The sequence below is a fragment of the Anomaloglossus baeobatrachus genome, chromosome 4 (assembly GCF_048569485.1).
Source record: "Anomaloglossus baeobatrachus isolate aAnoBae1 chromosome 4, aAnoBae1.hap1, whole genome shotgun sequence".
Classification (NCBI taxonomy): Eukaryota; Metazoa; Chordata; class Amphibia; order Anura; family Aromobatidae; genus Anomaloglossus; species Anomaloglossus baeobatrachus.
Window position 1 is genome coordinate 168,535,979 of NC_134356.1, and position 20,722 is coordinate 168,556,700.

The 20,722-nt window shown below is 43.2% G+C and overlaps 1 protein-coding gene across 1 annotated transcript; it reads right to left on the reverse strand.

The window, feature by feature from the left end:
• Nucleotides 1-213: 213 nt before the first annotated feature.
• On the reverse strand, nucleotides 214-20,345 carry ZCCHC10 (zinc finger CCHC-type containing 10). Its single transcript, XM_075342336.1, has 4 exons — nucleotides 20,177-20,345; nucleotides 8,127-8,288; nucleotides 5,037-5,075; nucleotides 214-1,312 (listed from the first exon to the last, which is right to left on the reverse strand). The coding sequence occupies exons 1-4, from the start codon at nucleotides 20,323-20,325 to the stop codon at nucleotides 1,033-1,035; spliced, it is 630 nt and encodes a 209-aa protein (XP_075198451.1). The 5' UTR covers nucleotides 20,326-20,345; the 3' UTR covers nucleotides 214-1,032.
• Between the last annotated feature and the right edge of the window lie 377 nt (nucleotides 20,346-20,722).

The following is a 20,722-nucleotide window of genomic DNA, read 5'->3' on the forward strand; positions in this document are numbered from 1 at the left end:
ACTTTATGCTGGCTGCATAATGTACATTTAAAATCATCAACTTGTTTGAAAGTCTCAATTTTTCCTTTGAGGGAAAATTGCTGAGCATGCACACAGCCGTTTTCAAAATTCCCATACAAATTCCTGGACAACGCACAAAGGGTCCCAACTCTCAAAATATGACCGCCACATAATACTACTGTATATATCATAATTAGGCTACAACAAAAATAATAATTGCAAAAAAGACAATGTTTATTAACCAAAACTTTAGTACAAGGTGACATTATTCCTTATTGTGCTGGAATAGCCTGCAATACAAGATAAAGTCACAGGCTTATTTATTTACAGACATGGCACTTTGAAAATGACACACTCAGCTTTATAATAAAACTGCACATATAAAACAACCTATTAGAACAGCTAAAAGTATGGGCCTTTTCAGTCTTACTCTCTCCATAAAAATATAACATTGTAGACCACCGAGCTATTGTGGACACAACCTTTCATTATCCCATTTTAGCATGTGATTAGATAAAGCCATTTTAATATATACCATTATAAAAATAATCACCAAAAGCTGCCTTGTCACAGGACTCTTCAGCTATGAGGTCAAACCTTTTAAACCCTGTTAAACGTGTTACTTTTTTTTTTCTTTTTTAAACTATATATATATTTGCACAGACAACATATGTACATTTTAAATTATCCTCCAAGTCAGATGGACTGTTGACCGAATTACGTCCAAATTGCTTTAGTACCAATGTAACATATGATACTTGGTCAAAGTATAAAACAGAACAAAAAAAAAAAAAAAAACATTAAAATGGTGTCTGCCATAAAAATTTCAATACGATACATTACTTTTGTAATCTGTATTTCTAACATGAACTTAACAGTATTGAAATCACCAAGGACAGACTTAAAACTGAAGAAGGGCACCTAGGTTGGTGTCAGGCATCTTAAAAGTACAACTTTGTTTGATTACTTCCCAAAGAACATTTTCCCCATAACAGACATTTTCCAAAGTCCTCACACACTACTTTGACAAGACTAGTTCTTTAGTTTCTTCCTAACTGGCTCATCTTCTGAGCTACTGTCTTCACTGCTGCTACTGCTGCTAGTACCACTGCTGCTGCTGCTCGTTTCAGATTCCGACTCGGAGTCAGACTCGGACTCTGACGTGGAATTCTCTGAGGAGGATGAAGAACTGGAAGATGTGTCCTCAGAAGAAGAGGATGAACTGGACGTGTCCTCACTTTCTGAAGAAGGTTCAACATCTGAGCTGTTACTGCTTGAGCCAGAGCTACTGGAGCTTGTGACACTTTTAGATCTAGAAGAGAAAATTGGTTCAAGAATTAATTTGGAATCTACCAGGTTGATATTTGGGAATTAAAAGTTGCCAATGAATGAAAAAAAAAAAAAAAAAACCAGGTCATTTTTTACAATGCAAGGCAATACTTTGCTCCCTTTGTCACATGATACAGAGTAGAATGTTATGCAGGCCATACACTTTATTGTCAGATGAATCTTTCAACAGACTGCACCTTCAGATTTAGCAGATGACATCAGGAAAAGGATTGTACATGTTGAACTTTAATACCGAATATGTCAGTTCCTGCAGATGAGCAGCTGCCAGACTCCTGTATTGAGGGCTTATTCTATTCAGTCAAATCAACAAATATTCAACAGGCTGTTCACTACCATAACTCAGGTACTGTTTTTGCCATCTGACGCGTACAGGAGCCTGGCACCTGTAAAAACGCTATTAACCTGCAGGTTAATAATACCATTTGAACATGCTGCCGGAAGGAAATTAACTTAACTTTATTCTTCCCAAGAAGATTCAGGCTTCAGTCATGGGCGGCTCCGGCGCAGGTTCAGTCACCGCTTTGTGTATGGAGTGCAGTGGCTGACTGCGCCCCCGCACCGACCGACAGCCACTCAGCATTCAAACTTGCTGTTAGTGCGGGGCGGTTACAGCCGCCACTCTCCATATACAGAGCGGTGACTGAATCCATGCCGGAGCCACACCGTGACTGAAACCTGAATGCTGCTGGGAGGAATAAACGTTAATTTCTTCCCACCAACAGGGTTCAATGTGCAGGATTCAAACGCTATTAACATGCAGATTAACCCCCTATCTGCAGGTTAATAGCGTTTTTACAGGTATCAGGTTTCCTTTAAATGTTAATGCCCATAATGAACCCCAATAGTTTCTTTTTTATGTCTTTGTCTTCACTTGCTGTCCCTGGCACCAGCTCGATTCTTACACTTCATCGTTAGGATCCTCTGCTCCCTCCTGACTATAGTTCACATCAGCCCTTGTGTGGGCCAGCAAGCCAACAGTGAGCAGGTGGAATTACCCCTGTAAGTCCACCCAAACCCTTCATGTTCTATAATGCTACTCCCACAGAGCTTTAGTAGGATCTGTTCAGGAGACGGCTTATGAGTATTCAGTGCTCTGGGGAGCAGTCTGGTAAGTCTGGGACCAGAAGGTCACAATGCCTTATGGTTCGCAGGTCTACAGCTCATATTTGAATGCATCTACTTTATTCTAGTGCAACAGAGGTTAAGGACTCTTTCCTATTCCTACCTGGCTGTTTCTTTGCAGCCTTAATCTCCGGTGAAGCTCTTTTGAGACCACTCAGCTTCGCTATAAAAAAAATCATATGTCTTACCATCTGAAGCCGATTATAGATTCTCATACTACTGCTGAACACTTTGGAAGGAGCCTGTCTCTGGAAGAAACTGAGGAGTCTTGACTATTGCAGCTGTGGTGTTTTGCTGCATTGCAGTAACTTTGACTGTTTTCCTTTTTGTGTCTTTTTTCCCCTGTCTCCCTTACCTTATGTTGTATTATTGCAGTGGTGAGACTAATCCTATTGCCGACCTTCTCGATAGCCAGATTAAGGCAAGTGAGGGCGACAGGGAGAAGGACCCGTATAGGGTTATAATGGAGCTTTGGGTACAGACTCCGGTGAGTTGTAGAAAGTGTCCCCTCTCCTTATCGCCAGGGCCTGCCTTCTAAACCATCCCTGTTGTCACCTTTCTGTTGCGTTGCACGTTGAGCATCCGTAAGCTCTGGTGTGACACTGCTGCTGGCAAGTTACTGATACGTATTATATGATAGATAGATAGATAGAGGGGGGGGGGGTACAGATACAAGAAAGAGCAGTGGAAGGAAAAGAGACCAGGGATAGGAGAGCTGTGTCTCCAGCAGCACCAGGGAATTCTCAGCCAGGCATCATGTAACCAGTAGAACACCTCAGGTTAAAGAAACATTGGGGAAAGCAGACATTTAGTAAAGTGCCCATGTGTGGGTAGTTTCCGTATTTTTCGCTTTATAAGACGCACTTTTGTTCCCCCAAATGTTGGGGGAAAGTAGGGGGTGCGTGTAATATATATATATATATTTTCCAGGAGCGGTGGGGGCTGCTCTGGAGCTCTGCTGGGGGCAGGTGAAAGCTGCGGGCAGCAGCGTTTGATCTCCTGCTCCCGCTCATATAATATGCACTGCCGCTGTCCATCACCGTGGTGCTGAAACCGCACCGCTGCGATGGGCTGGGGCAGCGGTGTATATTATATCTGCCTGCGCCCTCCTTTGATGACACATGCCCCCCTTGTGTTAGCTATGGCCCCCATGCAGCTGCCCATAGTAAAATAAAACACTCTTTACTCACCTCCTCCAGCGCTGATCTCCCGGTCTCCCTCCTGCTGCTGTCATCAGGCATGCAGAGATGATATCACTCTGCTGTGCCGATCACATGACTGGCCGAGAACCAGGAAATGCAGGCAGGAGGCCGGAGCTCAATCCCAAGGAGGGAGTCACGAGACAGGACAGTGCTGGAGAAGGTAAGGAAAGAGTTTATTTTACTAAAAGCAGCAGCATGGGGGCGATATCTAATACAGGGGGCCCGTGTGCCAGCCACAGGGGGGGGGGGGGCCCCGTGTGCCAGCCACAGGGGGGGGGGCCCGTGTGCCAGCCACAGGGGGGGGGGGGCCCGTGTGCCAGCCACAGGGGGGGGGGCCCGTGTGCCAGCCACAGGGGGGGGGGGGCCCGTGTGCCAGCCACAGGGGGGCTATATTCAATATAAGGTGGCCATATCCAGATTAAGGGGGGCTAATTTTAGGATGGGGGGGCAGGCTATGGAGGGACATATACCCTATATGTTTTGTTAGACGGACACTGGCATTATAAGACGAACCCCATTTATTAAAAAATTCTCTATTCCTTCACCAAATTTGGGGGATGCGTCTTATAAATCAGGTGCATCTTATAAAGCGAAAAATAAGGTAGTCTACATGAAAGGGATTTGTAAAGTAATGTCCTAACACTAACATACATTCAAATGTATGCAAACAGATGCCATTTAATTTCTGTTAGCAATTTCTCCCAGTTTTTAAGATCAGTTTGTGGTAAATGAATAGGAAGCATCATGCCAGCACAGTCAGGCTATAGTTATATGGCATTATGTGAACATACTAGGAGGTGCACAAGCTAAAAAGTAGCTGTGGCCTAAAAGATTGTCCTCCATTGTGGTCAACAATTTTAATACATAATTTGGCCATAGGCAGACATTTGCCACAGCATGGGGTTATTCTGTGAATAGCCAGTGTGTAGTGAAATCTGAGCCTATTCAGGAAAAAAGAAAAAAAAAAAAAAGCGTCAAGTACCTACAGTATGTGATCATGTGAAAAGGACAGAATCTTAATCTCTAGAAAAAAAAAACAAAAACAAAAGGATCCTATTGAACCACAACAAAAGTTTTGAAGACCTTAGAAACTGGCAGAAAATACTGAAACAATAGGTAGGGGGGGGGAGGAATAGAATATTTCTCATCTTCTCATAATACTCCAGTAAAATATTTTGTACCATGATGAATTCTTAAAATAATAAAAAATTTATAGCAAAACTAAAGGAGGGCGTTAAATTATGACAAAACACCAATTTCAATTTAATTCTTTCAAGGGACCTATTGAAACTCAGTTTGTGTACCACGTGGACTTCCGGACTTAGTGTACATGCGTTCTAGAAATGTATCAGTGCAACCTACCTTTTCTTTCTCATCTTTGCTTCTGGCATATTGCCACTACTACAAGAAGAACACACAAATAAGTACACGAAATAATGCAGTGTAAAAAGTATTCTTTTTTTTAGCTCAGTGACAGTATCTACAAGTAAGCAGCCATTATTGGTAGTACCAATGCTCAAATTATAAAGTTACCTATAACCCTTTACCAACATATGATGAACATGTACGTCATATGCCGTGTATCTGCTTTTGATGCACGCTTGCACATTGAGCCCTCGCTCCCCCCCCCCCCCGCACATGACTTGTCTGTAACAGTCACCGGAGGAGTGGATCTCCGCCCGTGGCTATTGATCTTCTGAATGCAGCTGTCCATCTCACAGCAGCATTTAACACTAGCTGAAAAGGGAGGCACGTTATTCTATGTGGCCATCAGCGCGCCGGGAACATAATCAAGAGTCATTGATGTGTTGTCTTTCCAGCCAGGGGTATGTTCATGATCTCCATGCCTGTTAGGACGATTCTCCTGTACACAAAAGGCCAGCATTCAAAGATTGTCATTATAGCTATGCATAGTACTGCTATGTATAGTGGAGGAGAACAGAGAATTGCGCAAACAGTTAAAGTTGTACAAAAAAAAAAAAAAAAAAAAATGCATTGCTTTCATACCTCAAATAATGCAAAGAAAACAAGTTCAGAATCCTTTAGAAAAACAACACTAATGTTTTAACTCCGGAAGAGTTCAGAAATCAATATTTTGTGGAATAACCATGATTTTTAATCACAGCTTTCATGCGTCTTGGCATGCCTTCCACCAGTCTTTCACATTGCTTTTGGGTGATCTTATGCCACTCCTAGTGCAAAAATGTAAGCAGTTCTATGTTTGATGGCTCTTCCTCTTGATTACATTCCAGAGGTTTTCAATGGGGTTCAGGTCTGGAGATTGGGCTGGCCATGACAGTGACCTAAAAAAGCAATTGCAAATGGCAGCTGGGGTGAAATGCATGGCAAGAACAGTTCGTCACAAGCTCCTAGAGGCAGGGCTCAAGTCATGTAAAGCTAGAAAAAGCCTCTCATTAATGAGAAGCAAAGGAGAGCCGGGCTGAAGTTTGCCAAAGACCATAAGGATTAGACCATTGAGGACTGGAGTAAGGTAATCTTCTCTGATGAGTCTAATTTTCAGCTTTGTCCAACACCTGGTCGTCTAATGGTTAGACGGAGACCTGGAGAGGCGTACAAGCCACAGTGTCTTGCACTCACTGTGAAATTTGGTGGAGGATCAGTGATGATATGGGGATGCTTCAGCAAGGCTGGAATTCGGCCGATTAAACTTTGCGAAGAACACATGAATCAAGCCGCATACAAGGTTATCCTGGAAAAACAGTTGCTTACTTCTGCTCAGGCAATGTTCCCCAACTGTGAGGACTGTTTTTTTCCAGCAGGATAATAAGCCATGCCACACAGCTAGGTCAATCAATGTGTGGATGAAGGACTACCAAATCAAAGCCCTGTCGTGGCCAGCCCAATCTCCAGACTTGAACCTCATTGAAAACCTCTGGAATGTAATCAAGAGAAAGATGGATAGTCACAAGCCATCAAACAAAGAAGAAGTACTTGAATTTTTGTACCAGGAGTGGCATAAGGACACCCAAAAGCAGTGTGAAAGACTGGTGGAAAGCATGCCAAGACGCATGAAAGCCGATTAAACATCATGGTAAGTCCACAAAATATTGATTTCTGAACTCTTCCTGAGTTAAAACATTATTAGTATTGTTGTTTCTAAATGATTATGAACTTGTTTTCTTTGCATTATTAAACTGACAATTTGGAAGTGGTCTCAATGTTTGCCTGATACACACACACACACACACACACACACACACACACTTGGCATAGCTGCGTTCATAAACGACTGATTAAAATTTAAAGACATCAGCACTCTGCAATTTTACCAATTAAAGAACAAGAGAACAACCCTATAACTGGAGATTGACCCCCAAAAATAGATGTGTAAGGCTATGTTCACACAAGATGTTTTTTTGCCTTGGTTTTATGCGAATTCATGCTAATAAAACACTGTCTTCACAATCCTAGTAAAGCCTATGAGATTCCAGAAATCTTATGCACACACACACACACACACACACACACACACACACACACACACACACACACACACACACACACACACAATACACTTTGGGGGGTTTTCCTGACTGAAATGTCAACCTCCTTGGCTTTTGCTGCCCTTTTGGAAGAATAAGCATGTCAATTCTTTCACTGTTTTTGCCATGGTTTTTCACCCATACAACTCAATGAGGAAAAACAAAACTGCAGCAAAAACACAGGTTTTTTTTATCAAGAGATCAGGTTTTGCTGCAGAAAAACATGCAGCAAAAACGCCATGTGTGAACATGCCCTTAAGATTTCCATTATAGATCTGGCTGTTTTAATTCAGGGCTGTGGAGTCGGAGTCGTGGAGTCGGGAGTCGGAGTCGGAATCGGAGCTCATTTTGGTGGAGTCAGAGTCGGTATAAAATGCACCGACTCAGACTCCTAAAATGTATAATAAATTGGGGACAGTAGTGCAATGCAGAATGTGCTGAATATTTTACTAAATAATATTTACTATAATGCTTATATTTAAGTGAAAAATGTATTGTAGTACAATGAACATTAGACATTACTTTTATGAGAGATAGAGAGAGAGAGAGATAGAGATATACACACACACAAGATATATAAGTAATCTACTGTATATTAGTGTTTTACATATTTACAATTACAGTTTGTGTTCTAAAGTTTTATTCCAATAAATATATTTTATGTTCTATCCAAATATCTTGATTATTGTATCATAAAAATGATTAAAAGTCTGATGTTCACATACACATGTTCATGTATTACAATACATTTTTCACCTAACTATAAGCAATATATGTAGGAGTCGGAGTTGAAGGTTTGGTTTACCGACTCCACAGCCCTGTTTTAAATTGTTTAATGACATCTAGACTGCTTGATACTGGTTAATTCTTCTACAAATTCAATGAAATGTGAGCATCAGGCTTCAGAGATCATGCAAAAAAAAGTCTAATAATTCGAGGGTACATTTACCTTTGTCCTAAAAGCAGTCTAGCCTCTTTTTCCTTTAATGTTCTCTTTAATTCCACTGTCCTGGAGGGTCGGTACAAATATTTTCTTTTCCCAGTACATTCATAGCTCCAATGACCCAATTCTAGGCACTTCTGACAACGTACATTCTGCTTATTTGCTTCACTGAGAATAAAAACAGATACACGTGTGTTAAACAGAAAGCAATTTTTCAATACAAACTGCACAAATGTATATCTTAGTGCATTAGTTACTTTTCATAATGTTAAAGTACCATTCTGGCATTTTTTTTTTACATTTAATGGTTTGCCATCAATAGTATATGATCAGTGTGCGCTTTCAAATACTTTCATCTGCTGTTCCAGTCGCTCTCCTGCATCACGTGCCATATTTCTTTCTTGCCAGACCTCAACGATAGTAATGTAAATTTAGGAGATCATTGTTTTGAGTTTCAGATTAAAAGGTTTGCTCCAGGGCTGTGGAGTCGGAGTCGGAGAGTCGGAGTCGGAGTCGGAGTTCATTTTGGTGGAGTCGGAGTCGGAGTTGGAGTCGGTATAAAATGCACCGACTCCGACTCCTAAAATATATAATAAATTGGGGACAGGAGTGCAATGCAGAATGTGCTGAATATTTTACTAAATAATAACATTTAGTATAATGCTTATATTTAAGTGAAAAATTTATTGTAGTATAATGTGAACATCAGACATTTAATTGTTTTTATGATACAATAATCAAGATATTTGGATAGAACATAAAATATTTATTGGATACAACTTTAGAACACAAAAAACTAATACATTGTAAATATGTAATATTATATATATATACACAGTGTATATACACACAAGATATATATGTAATCTACTGTATATTACATAGTGTATTACATATTTACAATTTATTACAGTTTTTTGTGTTCTAAAGTTGTATCCAATAAATATATTTTATGTTCTATCCAAATATCTTGATTATTGTATCATAAAAATTATTAAATGTCTAATGTTCACATACACATATTCATGTACTACAATAAATATTTCACCTAACTATAAGCAATATATGTAGGAGTCGGAGTCGGAGCCGGAGTCGGAGCCGGAGTCGGAGTCGAAGGTTTGGCTTACCGACTCCACAGCCCTGGTTTGCTCACACTGCCGATGATTCTCATGTAAGAAAATCAGATGCATTATGCAAATGACACTCTGCTAAAACTAAGGGACTTCTGGTCACAGAGCAAATGCTGGAGTGAGCCAGATGGTCACAACTGCAGTCACGTTGTCCAAGAGACAGTAGTGCTGGAAATGGCCAAACAAAATGATTGTATGTATTCAAATACTTAACCGAGAATATGCATTAAAAGGGGCTGTCTGGTCTAAGTCCACAGGTAAGTCTCCGGTGTCAGAGCCGGGAATGACAGACTCCCAGACACGTTCTATCTAGATGGGCGCAGCCTTGTTAAACACATTTGTATTGAGCGAGGCCGTGACCATCTAGTAGGATTGTGGCTGGGAGCATACATATTACATACTCGCAGCTAGGTGACCGTCATTCTCAGGTCTGACACCAGAGAAGCCTCTCAGCAGATGCAATGTGAGCATTCACAAGTATACAGTCACATACAGTAAATGCAGACTTCTGAACTAAGGCTGGACAACCCCTTTAAAAGGGACTATCAATGTTTTTGTTATGTAATGTAACCAGTCGCCGTCTTACATTATAAATGGACGATATGTACCACAGAAGTGGTGGAAACCCGGAGGTACTTTCTGGTACATGTAGTACCACATACCGTATTTGTTTAGTGTTCTCTGGGTCAGGTTTTCAGGTAGGTAAAGAGATGGGTGGGTCTTGCTACCTACATACCCCACCCATTTATGTGTTTAGCACATGGCTGATATGTCACATGATGCTTAAAATGGAGTTTTGTTTATTTTGGCACATGGTCTGGGAGTGGAGGTGAAGCCACCTGTTAGCTCAGCCAGAGGCTGACTGGGCCTATCCGTGTGAGGAGGCTGGAACAGCTTCTGTGAAACCTGGGTGAGAAACCGCTGGCGGGCGAACCCCACAGATGCATATATGGACTTTGCTTTATTTATGACTGTGTTCTGGGAAAAGCTGTTTTGATTTGATGAAGCAGTTTATGAAGAATAAACCTGCTGAACATCAATGGAAATTGTTCCTGTGTGCTACCTGAACCCGCATGCTGAGTAACATCACTGTAATCTGAGTGCAGAATAATGTAAGCAGAGACCATTCCAGTGATGTGTCACTTACCAGGCTGCGTTTTTGAGGTTTCAATAAAACCAGGGTTTTATCAGCAGGAGGTTATCACTGCAGGACAATTGGCTTTGTACATCCTAGTCCAACCACACTGCCCTAGCACTGTATAATGTACACAGAAAGCTGTGGTGTTGGCAGGATTACCCAGGACTCAATTTTGAGCTCTTCATCAGAGAAAACTTATTCTATCACAACTGCTGCATCCAGTAAGCTCAGGGTTTCTTTTCTTACATCATGGTGCTGTTAGATTACATAGCAAAAACCTGCTGACATTTCCTTTAAAAGGGAACCTGTCTCCACTTTTTCGGCCTATAAGCTGCAGCCACCACCACTGGGCTCTTATATACACAGAATGTTAGAATGCTGTATATGAGAGCCCAGGCCGCTGGGTAGAACATAAAAAAAACACTTTATAATCACCTAGACAATCGCTCTGGTGCACAACAGTCGGACGGGTGGCGCCGTTCTCTGGGACTTGCGCCTCCCCTTTCGGCCATCTTGGTCTTCCTTATTCTGAAGCCACAGTTCATGACACGTCTACGTCACACACGCGCCGGCATTGATGTCCTGCGCAGCTGCACTACAATACTTTGAACTGCCCTGAGTAGGGCAGATCAAAGTGCACCTGCGCAGGCCCTCAATGCCGGCGCGTGTGTGTGACGTAGACGTGTCATGAACTGTGGCTTCAGAATAAGGAAGACCAAGATGGCCGAAAGGGGAGGCGCAAGTCCCAGAGAACGGCGCCACCCATCTGACCAGTCTGAACCGGAGCGACCTTCTAGGTGAGTATTATGAAGTGTTTTTTTTATGTTATACCAAGCGGCCTGGGCTCATATATACAGTAAGACTGCAGTATCTAAGAGCCTGGTGGTGGTGGCTGCAGCTTATAGGCCGAAAAAGTGGACACAGGTTCCCTTTAAAACACACACTACACACACACACACACACACACACACACACCTTTAATCACTTAAGGACTGGGCAATAGCCATAACCTTTTTTTTCTGTCGATATGCAATCCTGGCATTTCTACTTTTTTCTTGTTACATTGTTCATCAATTTAATTTGTTTTCTATTTTGATAGATCGGACTTTTACAAACAGCAATAAAAAAAGTGTACTTTTTAAATGTAATTTTGCATGAAGTTAAATTGAGGCAATTTGAACGTTAAGATATTTTTTTTTTTTACTTTGTACTGTGGCTAGAACCTGCAATAGTCTGATCAATTGTAATATACACACTAATGCATCATCATTGCTGTGTATAGAAGAACTCAGTCTATTCTGAATGCCAGCCATGGGCTGGTATCACAGGAGTACAGAGATGACAGACACAAGGGTCATCAGCAAAACCTGTCATAACTAGTGGGCGTGCTGCGAACGCGGATGGAGGTTCAGAACAGCGCACTCCTCCCCCGTCAGAGAGCTGCCTGCAGGTCACAAATCACTGAAGCCCAATGGAGTGGCGGCGATAGTGGGTGAAGCCGCCAGAGAGTATCAGACTGGGGTGCAGTGCAATAACAAAAGAAAAACAAACAAAAACAAACCGCTGGAGTGTGTCCCATGTACTGTAGTCCAGGTTCTGTAGGGACAGTTATCGCTGTGCACAATAGAGGCTCTTGTGCAGCAATCTTCCAGGTTGCTGTTTAAGTCAACAGACTGTTTGCCCAGTCCTATAAGCAATAATGGTTTGGCACCCCCACCCCATGTCTCTGTCTAATGATTAAGTGAACCCATGATTTGGTTCTGTAATTATACAGACAAATACCACTGGCATCTAATGACTTACTGTGTGTTCTTCAGTCCCCATCAAGGTGTCTAGAAAAAGAGGTGCTTTTATTTTGAAGCAATTGTCCTAGATGTAAACTAATGCGGTCGTCACATGATACGATCTATCGTGCGATCGCACGAGCGATCGTATCCGCCCCCGTCGTTTGTGCGTCACAGGCAAATCGCTGCCCGTGTCGCACAAAGTCGTTAAACCCCCGTCACACATACTTACCTGCTGAGCGACGTCACTGTGGGCGGCGAACATCCACTTCCTGGAGGGGGTGGGATGGTCGGCGTCACAGCGACTGGCCAATAGAAGTGGAGGGGCGGAGATGAGCGGGACGTAAACATCCCGCCCATCTCCTTCCTTCAGCATTGCCTGCGGCCGCAGGTAAGATGTGTTCGTCGTTCCCAGGGTGTCACACAGAGCGATGTGTGCTACCCCGGGTACAATGAACAACCGGCGCAAAGAAAAATAAACGATTTCTTAAAAATAAAACGACGTGTAAACGATACACAATTTGTAACTGATTTGCGATCGTTCTGAGACACTCGTAGGTGTCACACGAAACGACGTCGCAAACTATGCCGGATGTGCGTCACGAAAACAGTGACCCGACGACATATCGCACGATAGATCGTCTCGTGTGACGCCCGCATAAGTCTTAGGGTGCGTGCCCACGATCAGTATTTGCAGCGTTTGGGACGCAGCATTCTTCAGATGAGTCCAAAACGCTGCGGTATACAATACAAGCATAGTGGATGGGATTTCTAGAAATCCCGTGCTCACTGTGCTTTTTTCCACAGCAAACACTGACATGTGGAGCGTCTTTCCAGACCGCAGCATGTCAATTGTTTGCTGCGGAATTGCCTGCGTTCTACGTAGGGAGAACACAGCGAGAGACCGCAGCGCACTGAACCCTGATCGTGGGTACACAATCCTGTGGAGAAGACTCATGGCCCCGCTGGTCAACACTCACTGCGTTCAGAACGCAGAGAGTCCTGATCGTGGGCACATACCCCAACAATATATATCATTAACATCATATATAAAAACCTCTGCAAATTCTTTAACCTGGAGAACAATTCTATTCTACCAATGATTATAGAGAAAAACCAAGGAGAAAATTGTAGAAAAAATACCCTGACTATAAATAAATAAATTGCAAGTGCTTAATAAACAGGGTACTTAGTATATACATTTTTGCAAAAAGGTAAGAAGCTGTCTCACCTCGTCACGGTGTACCCATCTGAGACAGTCCCTAACCTACTGAAGTTAAAAACATATTCTGTACCTGACTAGTGTCATGTCAAAACTTCAATATGGATGGTAAAGTGGTTAGCTGGGTCCCAGATTAAATACACAGCAAAAAGTGAGAAGCAATCAGCTGTTCAGTCTCAGTATCAGGAGGGCTGCACCCCCAACTTGCATTAAAGCAAGATAACATACAAAAAAACCAAAAAACTGAGCTGTGACAAATGTTCAATAAACATGCAACATTACAAGCATGTGAATTGCAGCCTCAAGTTTGGTTTTTTTTGTCTGTTATCTTGCTTTAATGCAAGTTGGGGGTGCAGCCCTCCTGATACTGAGACTGAACAACTGATTGCTTCTCACTTTTTGCTGTGTATTTAATCTGGGACCCAGCTAACCACTTTACCATCCATATTGAAGTTTTGACATGACACTAATCAGGTACAGAATGTTTTTAACTTTAGTAGGTTAGGGACTATCTCAGATGGGTACACCGTGACGAGGTGAGACAGCTTCTTACCTTTTTGCAAAAATGTATATACTAAGTACCCTGTTTATTAAGCACTTGCAATTTATTTATTTATAGTCAGGGTATTTTTTCTACAATTTTCTCCTTGGTTTTTTTCTAGTCTTGAGGCTGCAATTCACATGCTTGTAATGTTGCATGTTTATTGAACATTTGTCACAACTCAGTTTTTTGGTTTCAATGATTATAGAGAGTAAAATGAAGCAATTTTGAAAAGTGTGAATTCAAAATAGACTGTTTTGCTTTCATAGCTCATAGGTTGCATAGAAACAAAATACAGGATTTTTTTTTTTTTTTAAACACTCTGCACACTTGCTACAATCATTTTAGATATATTGGGATAGAAAATAAGAAAAAAAAAAAGGCACTATTGGGTGTGTGTTTGGCTGGGTAAGGGGGGGGGGGGACAACAGGCTACATGCAGCTGGAGGCCCAACAATAGGTACAAGAGCCCATTTGGTTCTGTAACGCTGAGATGCATAGTAAATGGCAGGAAAAGTACTGCATTGTATCATGCAAGTGCTCACAGTCTCGCATATTCCGTAGGAAGACATGAAAAAAGAAAAGCAGCGGTTTAATGGCATTTCTCAAAAAAAAAAAAAAACAAAAAAAAACCACACCAAAAAAAAAAAACAAAAAACAAAACAACTAACTTTATTAATCCCTTCACTATCCTGCAATTTTCAGTCTAAATTTGTTACTCCCTTTCTTCCAAGAGCCATAACTTATTTTTCCATCAATATAGCCATATGAGAGCTTGTTAGTTTAAAAATTAATAAAAAAAACCTAAAAAAAGTTCAAATCACCACCCTTTCACCCCATTGAAAATTAAAGGGTTAAAAAACATTCAGAAACGCCCGATCAAAATATAAAATCAATTAATCTGATCAGTAAATGGTGTAGCGGCAAAAAAATTCCAAACGCCAAAATTACGTTTTTTGGTCGCCGCAAGTTTTGCACGAAACGCAAAAACAGGTGATCAAAATGTAGTATCTGCGGAAAAATGGTACGATTAGAAACGTCAGCTCGAGACGCAAAAAATAAGCTGTCACTGACCCATACATCCCAAAAAATAAGAACGCTACGGGTTTCGGAAAATGGTGCAAAACGTGCGCCACTTTTATTGAACTTCTGAATTTTTAACCCCTTAGATATAAGTAAACCTATACATGTTTGGTGTCTACAAACTCACACCGACCTGAGGCATCACACTGACATCAGTTTTACCATATAGTGCAATATCTAACTTGAAATGCCACTATTTGGACTAACCTCCATGAGGTTAGTCCAAATAGTGGCATTTCAAGTTAGATTTTTTTAGTCTAGCTGCCCAGACACGGATGTTTTTTGGCATTTTAGTTAGGTACCTGGATTATTGAGATTTACCTTGCCGTTGGTTTCCGGGCTTACATGCATTGGCCAATTCATAAACTAAAAATCTCATTTTTTCATATAGCAGTAATGCAGTACCAGATTCCCTTATACATGGATGGCATTTTAGTGTGCAGTTGTATGCATTTTGTATTGGCTAACTAGAGTTTGATGGGCCCTGGTGCAAAGTTCAGACCTGGGGCCCGCGACTCCACGTACACCGACAATTGAGGTACGGGATACAGACACTGACACTCGGGCTAATGATGCTGACACTTGGCTCTTACCCTCAGCACCCAGGTTTCCCATGATCTCAAATCCCTCTATCAGCACACAACTTTCCTATGTTCTGATATCCATCTTGTCCTCAGCACCCAGCTTTCCCATACTCTGCTATACATCTTTCCCTCAGCACCCATCTTTACCATATCAGAGCATGGGAAAGCTGAGTGCTGAGAGATGTATAGCAGAGCATGGGAAAGCTGGGTGCTGAGGGAAAGAGCCTTTATCCCTCAGCAAAAAACGTTCCCATCCCCTGCTTGTATCTTTGTCCCCCCTTGTATATAGTTCTCCAAATACTATAATGGCCCCCACATAGCCTTCCATATAGTATAAAAGGTCCCACATAACCCTTCATATATTAGAATGCGCCTCAATAGTCCGCCATGTATTATAATGCATTTCCCATAGTTCTCCATGCATTATAATTCACCCCATAGTCCTCCATATATTATAATGCACCCCCATAATCCTCCATGTATAAAGTAGCCCTCATATTATAATGAATTTCTCATAGTTCTCCATATATTATAATTCACTCCATAGTACGCCATTATACTGCACCACAAAGGCCTCCATGTTTTATAATGCACCTCCCATAGTCCATGTATAGCTCCATAGCCTTCCATATATTATAATGTAGCCCCCATAGTCCTATATGTCTTATAACGCAACCCCATAAAATTCCATTTTGTATTATGCAGCCCCATACTCCTCCATGTATAACGCACCCCTATAGTCCACGTATAAGATGTCCTTCATGTTGTATAATGCAGCCCCATAGATCTCCATGTATAATAATGCAGCCAGGATCCCCAAGCCTCCGTGTATAATAATGCAAGGCCTCCATATATAATAATGCAGCCCCCCCGGGCCTCCATATATAATAATGCCGCCCCCCCAGGCCTCAATATATAATAATGCAGCCCCCCCCCAGGCCTCAATATATAATAATGCAGCCCCCCCCCAGGCCTCAATATATAATAATGCAACCCCCCCCCAGGCCTCAATATATAATAATGCAACACCCCCCAGGCCTCAATATATAATAATGCAACCCCTCCCCCCAGGTCTCTGGCCACCATGTACTCATTAATTTCTATAAAAATAAAAAAAAAAAACAAGAGGGGGAAAGGGGAGTGGGAGGTGAGATTGGGGATAGCTACCTTACAGGATGGATCTAGGCAGCAGGATCACAGAAGATGGAGGAGGGTGAGAGGTGGTAGTAGATGGAGGAGGGTGATGGGTGAGAGAGGGGGCAGCAGATCGAGGAGGGCAGCAGCGGCAGATCAGGGGCGGCGGATCAGAGGCAGTGGCTAGAACTTACCGATCGCTCTCCTTAGCTTCCAGGGACGGAGTGAAGCTGAGGGAGTGGTCACCTCCAGGTCACCAGCCCCAGATCCATGGTGATTGGAGAGATTGGTCACAAGGCCGGTCTCTCCAATGAGAGCTGGGGGAGGGTGAAACAGATCACCCAGCTATAGCTGCACTGATCATGGCTAGATTTCAATATTTCAGCCATTTTCAATGGCTGAAACATTACAGTGGCTGTGATTGGCTGACGAACGCCTCTCAGCCAATCCCAGCCTCCGTCGGTCTGGGGAAGACACACCACCCCTCCTGAGATCAAGCAGAGGTCCCCTCCTTCCCGAATCTAAGGTTTTTGCAAACCGATTGCAGCCACAGGGGCTCCGGGCCCGCAATTTCGCCATTACGGACTGGGTACGTCATGGGTCCTTAAGTACCAGGGAGCCATGAAATACCCAGTACGTCATAGGTTGCTAAGGGGTTAAAATGTGATGGTGTCCCTAAAAAATTGGTTTTGCAGACAAACTTTTTCGTAACTTAAAAAAAAAATATGAACACAGGAGGACAAGTATAAGTACCAAATTAAATGGGAAGAAAACTTGAAAAAATATGCAGAAGAAAGTTTGTTAAATTAATCACAGAAAAAAAAATCTCAGAGTGGTGAATACTTGTATGCTGCTTGTATAGCGAAATGGACGTTGGGGCTCCTTCCCATGCTCTCCACCCAACCACATTATTGAAGAGGTAATGTAGAAATCACTATGCACTTTAATCCATGTACCTAGTTACGGATCTACTTACAATTGAGAATATTTCTCCATACCTCTGCTGTGACCTTTTTATACTCTCACCTAAATGGATTTAGCGCGTCAGTGAGGGACTTTATAGTAGCAATAGGTGCTGCACATGTTTGATTACCGTATATATCCCTCCTTGACCCTTGGGGGGTGGGGGGGTTGAAATTCATTATAGTCACAAGGGCTATTTTTTTTTTTTTAAATTATTGAGTTTTGCTGGTGGAAGGGGGGGGGGGGGGGTGTACTCTTATTGCTGTATCCTTGTACCGTGCTACCTGCACCCTTACACTGTCGTACACATCCCTCTTTTTACTCAGTGAATCTTTTCTGTGATTAAATTTGTTAATAGGCTTTACATATATTTTCTCAACTTTTCTTTCCATTTAATTTGGTACTTATGAAAACAGGAGGACAAGAAGTTTGTTAATCCAAGTTTGTAACTGTCTGGGGAACATAATTTTGTGTATCCCAGTCTACAATAATATCGTATGGCCTTATTTTCTTTAAACAAAATTATATAATATATATATGAAAATAATGTTTACAAAATTGCAATGATGTAAAGTAGACATTTGGGAAATGTTAGATATTAACTACTGTGTCACATAACTCTCCCGCTTTAAGGACATAAAAATTAAAAGTTTGAAAATCACATTTTGCCAAATTTCCAATACTTTCACAAATAAACTAAAAAAAAAAAAAAAAAGCTAAATTTACCATTAACTTGAAATGTGAAAAAATGTCAGAATCACTGGGATTGGTTGAAGCGTTCCAGAGCTATAACTGCAAAGGGACACTGGTCAGAATTGGAAAAAAAAAAAATTGGCCTGGACAGGAAAGTGAAAACAGGCTTGGGGGTGAAGGGGTTAAAGGGAACCTGTCACCAGATTTGGGGCCTATAAACTGCGGCCACCACCACCAGTGGGCTCTTATATACTACAGTCTAACATGCTGTAAATATATGAGCCCAGCCAACTGTGTAGAACGTAAAAATCACTTTATAATCCTCACCTAGAAGGTCGCTCTGGTGCAGACTGGTCAAATGGGTGTCTCCGTTCTCCAGGACCGGCGCCTCCTCTTTCGTCCATCTTTGTCCTTCTTCTGAAGACGGCGTGCGTGACGTGTCCTATGTCATGCACACAAGCAGGTATTGAGGTCCTGCGTGAGGCGCACTACAATACTTTTATCTCCCCTGAGCAGGGTAGATCAAAGTGCACCAATGCGGGACCTCAATGCTGGCTAATGTGGATGAGGTAGGATGCGTCATGCCCCTAGACTTCAGAAGGAGGACAAAGATGGCCAAAAGAGGAGGCGTCGGCACAGGAAACACCCATGCGATTGGTCTGCACCGCCCCTTAGGTATTATAAAGTGATTGTTACGTTCTACACAGCGGCCTGGGCTCTTATATACAGCATGTTAGACTGCAGCATATAAGAGCCTGGTGGTGGTGGCTGCAGCTTATAGTCCCAAATCTGGTGACAGGTTCCCTTTAAAGTAGTATTCCGGTTTATAGTATTTAACCTATCCACTGGTTCAGTGAGGTGTAGTAAAACAGAAGTCCCAGCAAATGCCAGAAGGAGACCTGTGCCGATTCGTAAGACTGTGGCCAGGAGGAGCAGATGGTGCAGTGCATGGCCTGATGAGTTAGGCTGTGCGCACGTCTGCTTTTTTTATGCTGCGTTCTGCAGTTTTAGAACGCATCGTTTCGGCTGCTAAAATATTTTGCCAAAATGCTGCGTTCTAAAAAGCAGCATGTCACTTCTCTTGTGCGTTCCGGAGCTTTTCCCACGCTGTCTACGGCAGAGCAAGCATCCAGAGCGCATGAATCGCACCTGCACAATGCTTCCAATGCGCAGCTTATCTGTTGCGTTTTAACACACACGCAGTGACGTAACCGCGGCGGAATAGGACGCAGACGTGCGCACATACCTTTCCCTGGCAGTGCTCGCTAGGCGCCACCATCTTCGGCAGAGCTAGCCGGGACGATTGACAAGTCGCAATGTTTCTATGCGACATCGAATTGGGCAAACTTCGGAAGGTGTGGAGAGCCCCACAGATGCCACATTGTGCACCTGCCGACACGTACCAGGTGTCTACACGGGAACAGACCAGTAACCTCACATAATCCAGCCACACTGAGATAGAGGAGTTGTGAGGTCTAGGTACATAGATTACATAGAGCGAGCGGAGGTGACCATGGCCAGGCTGTGAGCTCCGGGTCAGTGAGGGCTGCCATTATCCGGCCAGGTCACCCAATGCTGGGCGATATACGGGCGTGCACAGCTCTCACCTCACTAACGGGACCACGCCGCCCTGTACATGCACAGACCCCTCCCTTACCCACAACTCCCCTTACCTACTTACTGCTGGCCTGGAACACTTCCCTCCCAAAATGACGCACCGACCAACTATCCGCGTCCTCACACCCCTCCCCCGCCTCACTCCCCAGGTCCGAGGTGCCACTTACGCCTGCCTCCGAGCGATCAGCCGGTGCATGGGGGTAGCCATGTTGTGAAGAACCAGGCGCCGCCCCACTGCATGCCGGGCAAAAGTGTTGAGCAGGAAATATTGCTGAAACGCAGCTGCTGCGGGTGGCGTCATTGCCTCGGCAGCCATGTTTGACGAGGGCACGGCATCCCCACCTGCCAATTCTCCGAAGAGGAGAGTCAGAGATGTCTTGTAATAGCTGACAGAAGCCTGTGTCTTCCTCTCCACGGGCTCTATCCTGTGTATGATGCTGGCGCTTCACTTCCCTCAGCTTCAGCAAAGAAGAAAACTGCTGGAGCTGCGCTTTACCCTACTCCTGGGCTCTACCCTGCCCCCTGCGCTCTCCCCTGCCTCCTGGGCTCTCCCCTGCCACCTGGGCTCTACCCTGCCTCCTGGGCTCTCCCCTGCCTCCTGGGCTCTACCCTGCCTCCTGTGCTCTCCCCTGCCACCTGGGCTCTCCCCTGCCACCTGGGCTCGCCCCTGCCTCCTGCGCTCTCCCCTGCCTCCTGGGCTCTCCCCTGCCTCC

Bases quoted from the DNA above. Each gene is read 5' to 3' on its own strand.
- ZCCHC10 (XM_075342336.1), bottom strand. From the start codon at position 20,325: ATGGCTGCCGAGGCAATGACGCCACCCGCAGCAGCTGCGTTTCAGCAA. The intron at 8,289-20,176 runs GTAAGTGGCACC...TTTTATTCTCAG, and splicing joins CTGATCGCTCGGAGGCAGGC to TGAAGCAAATAAGCAGAATG. The intron at 1,313-5,036 runs GTAGGTTGCACT...TTTCTCTTCTAG, and splicing joins GCAAAGATGAGAAAGAAAAG to ATCTAAAAGTGTCACAAGCT.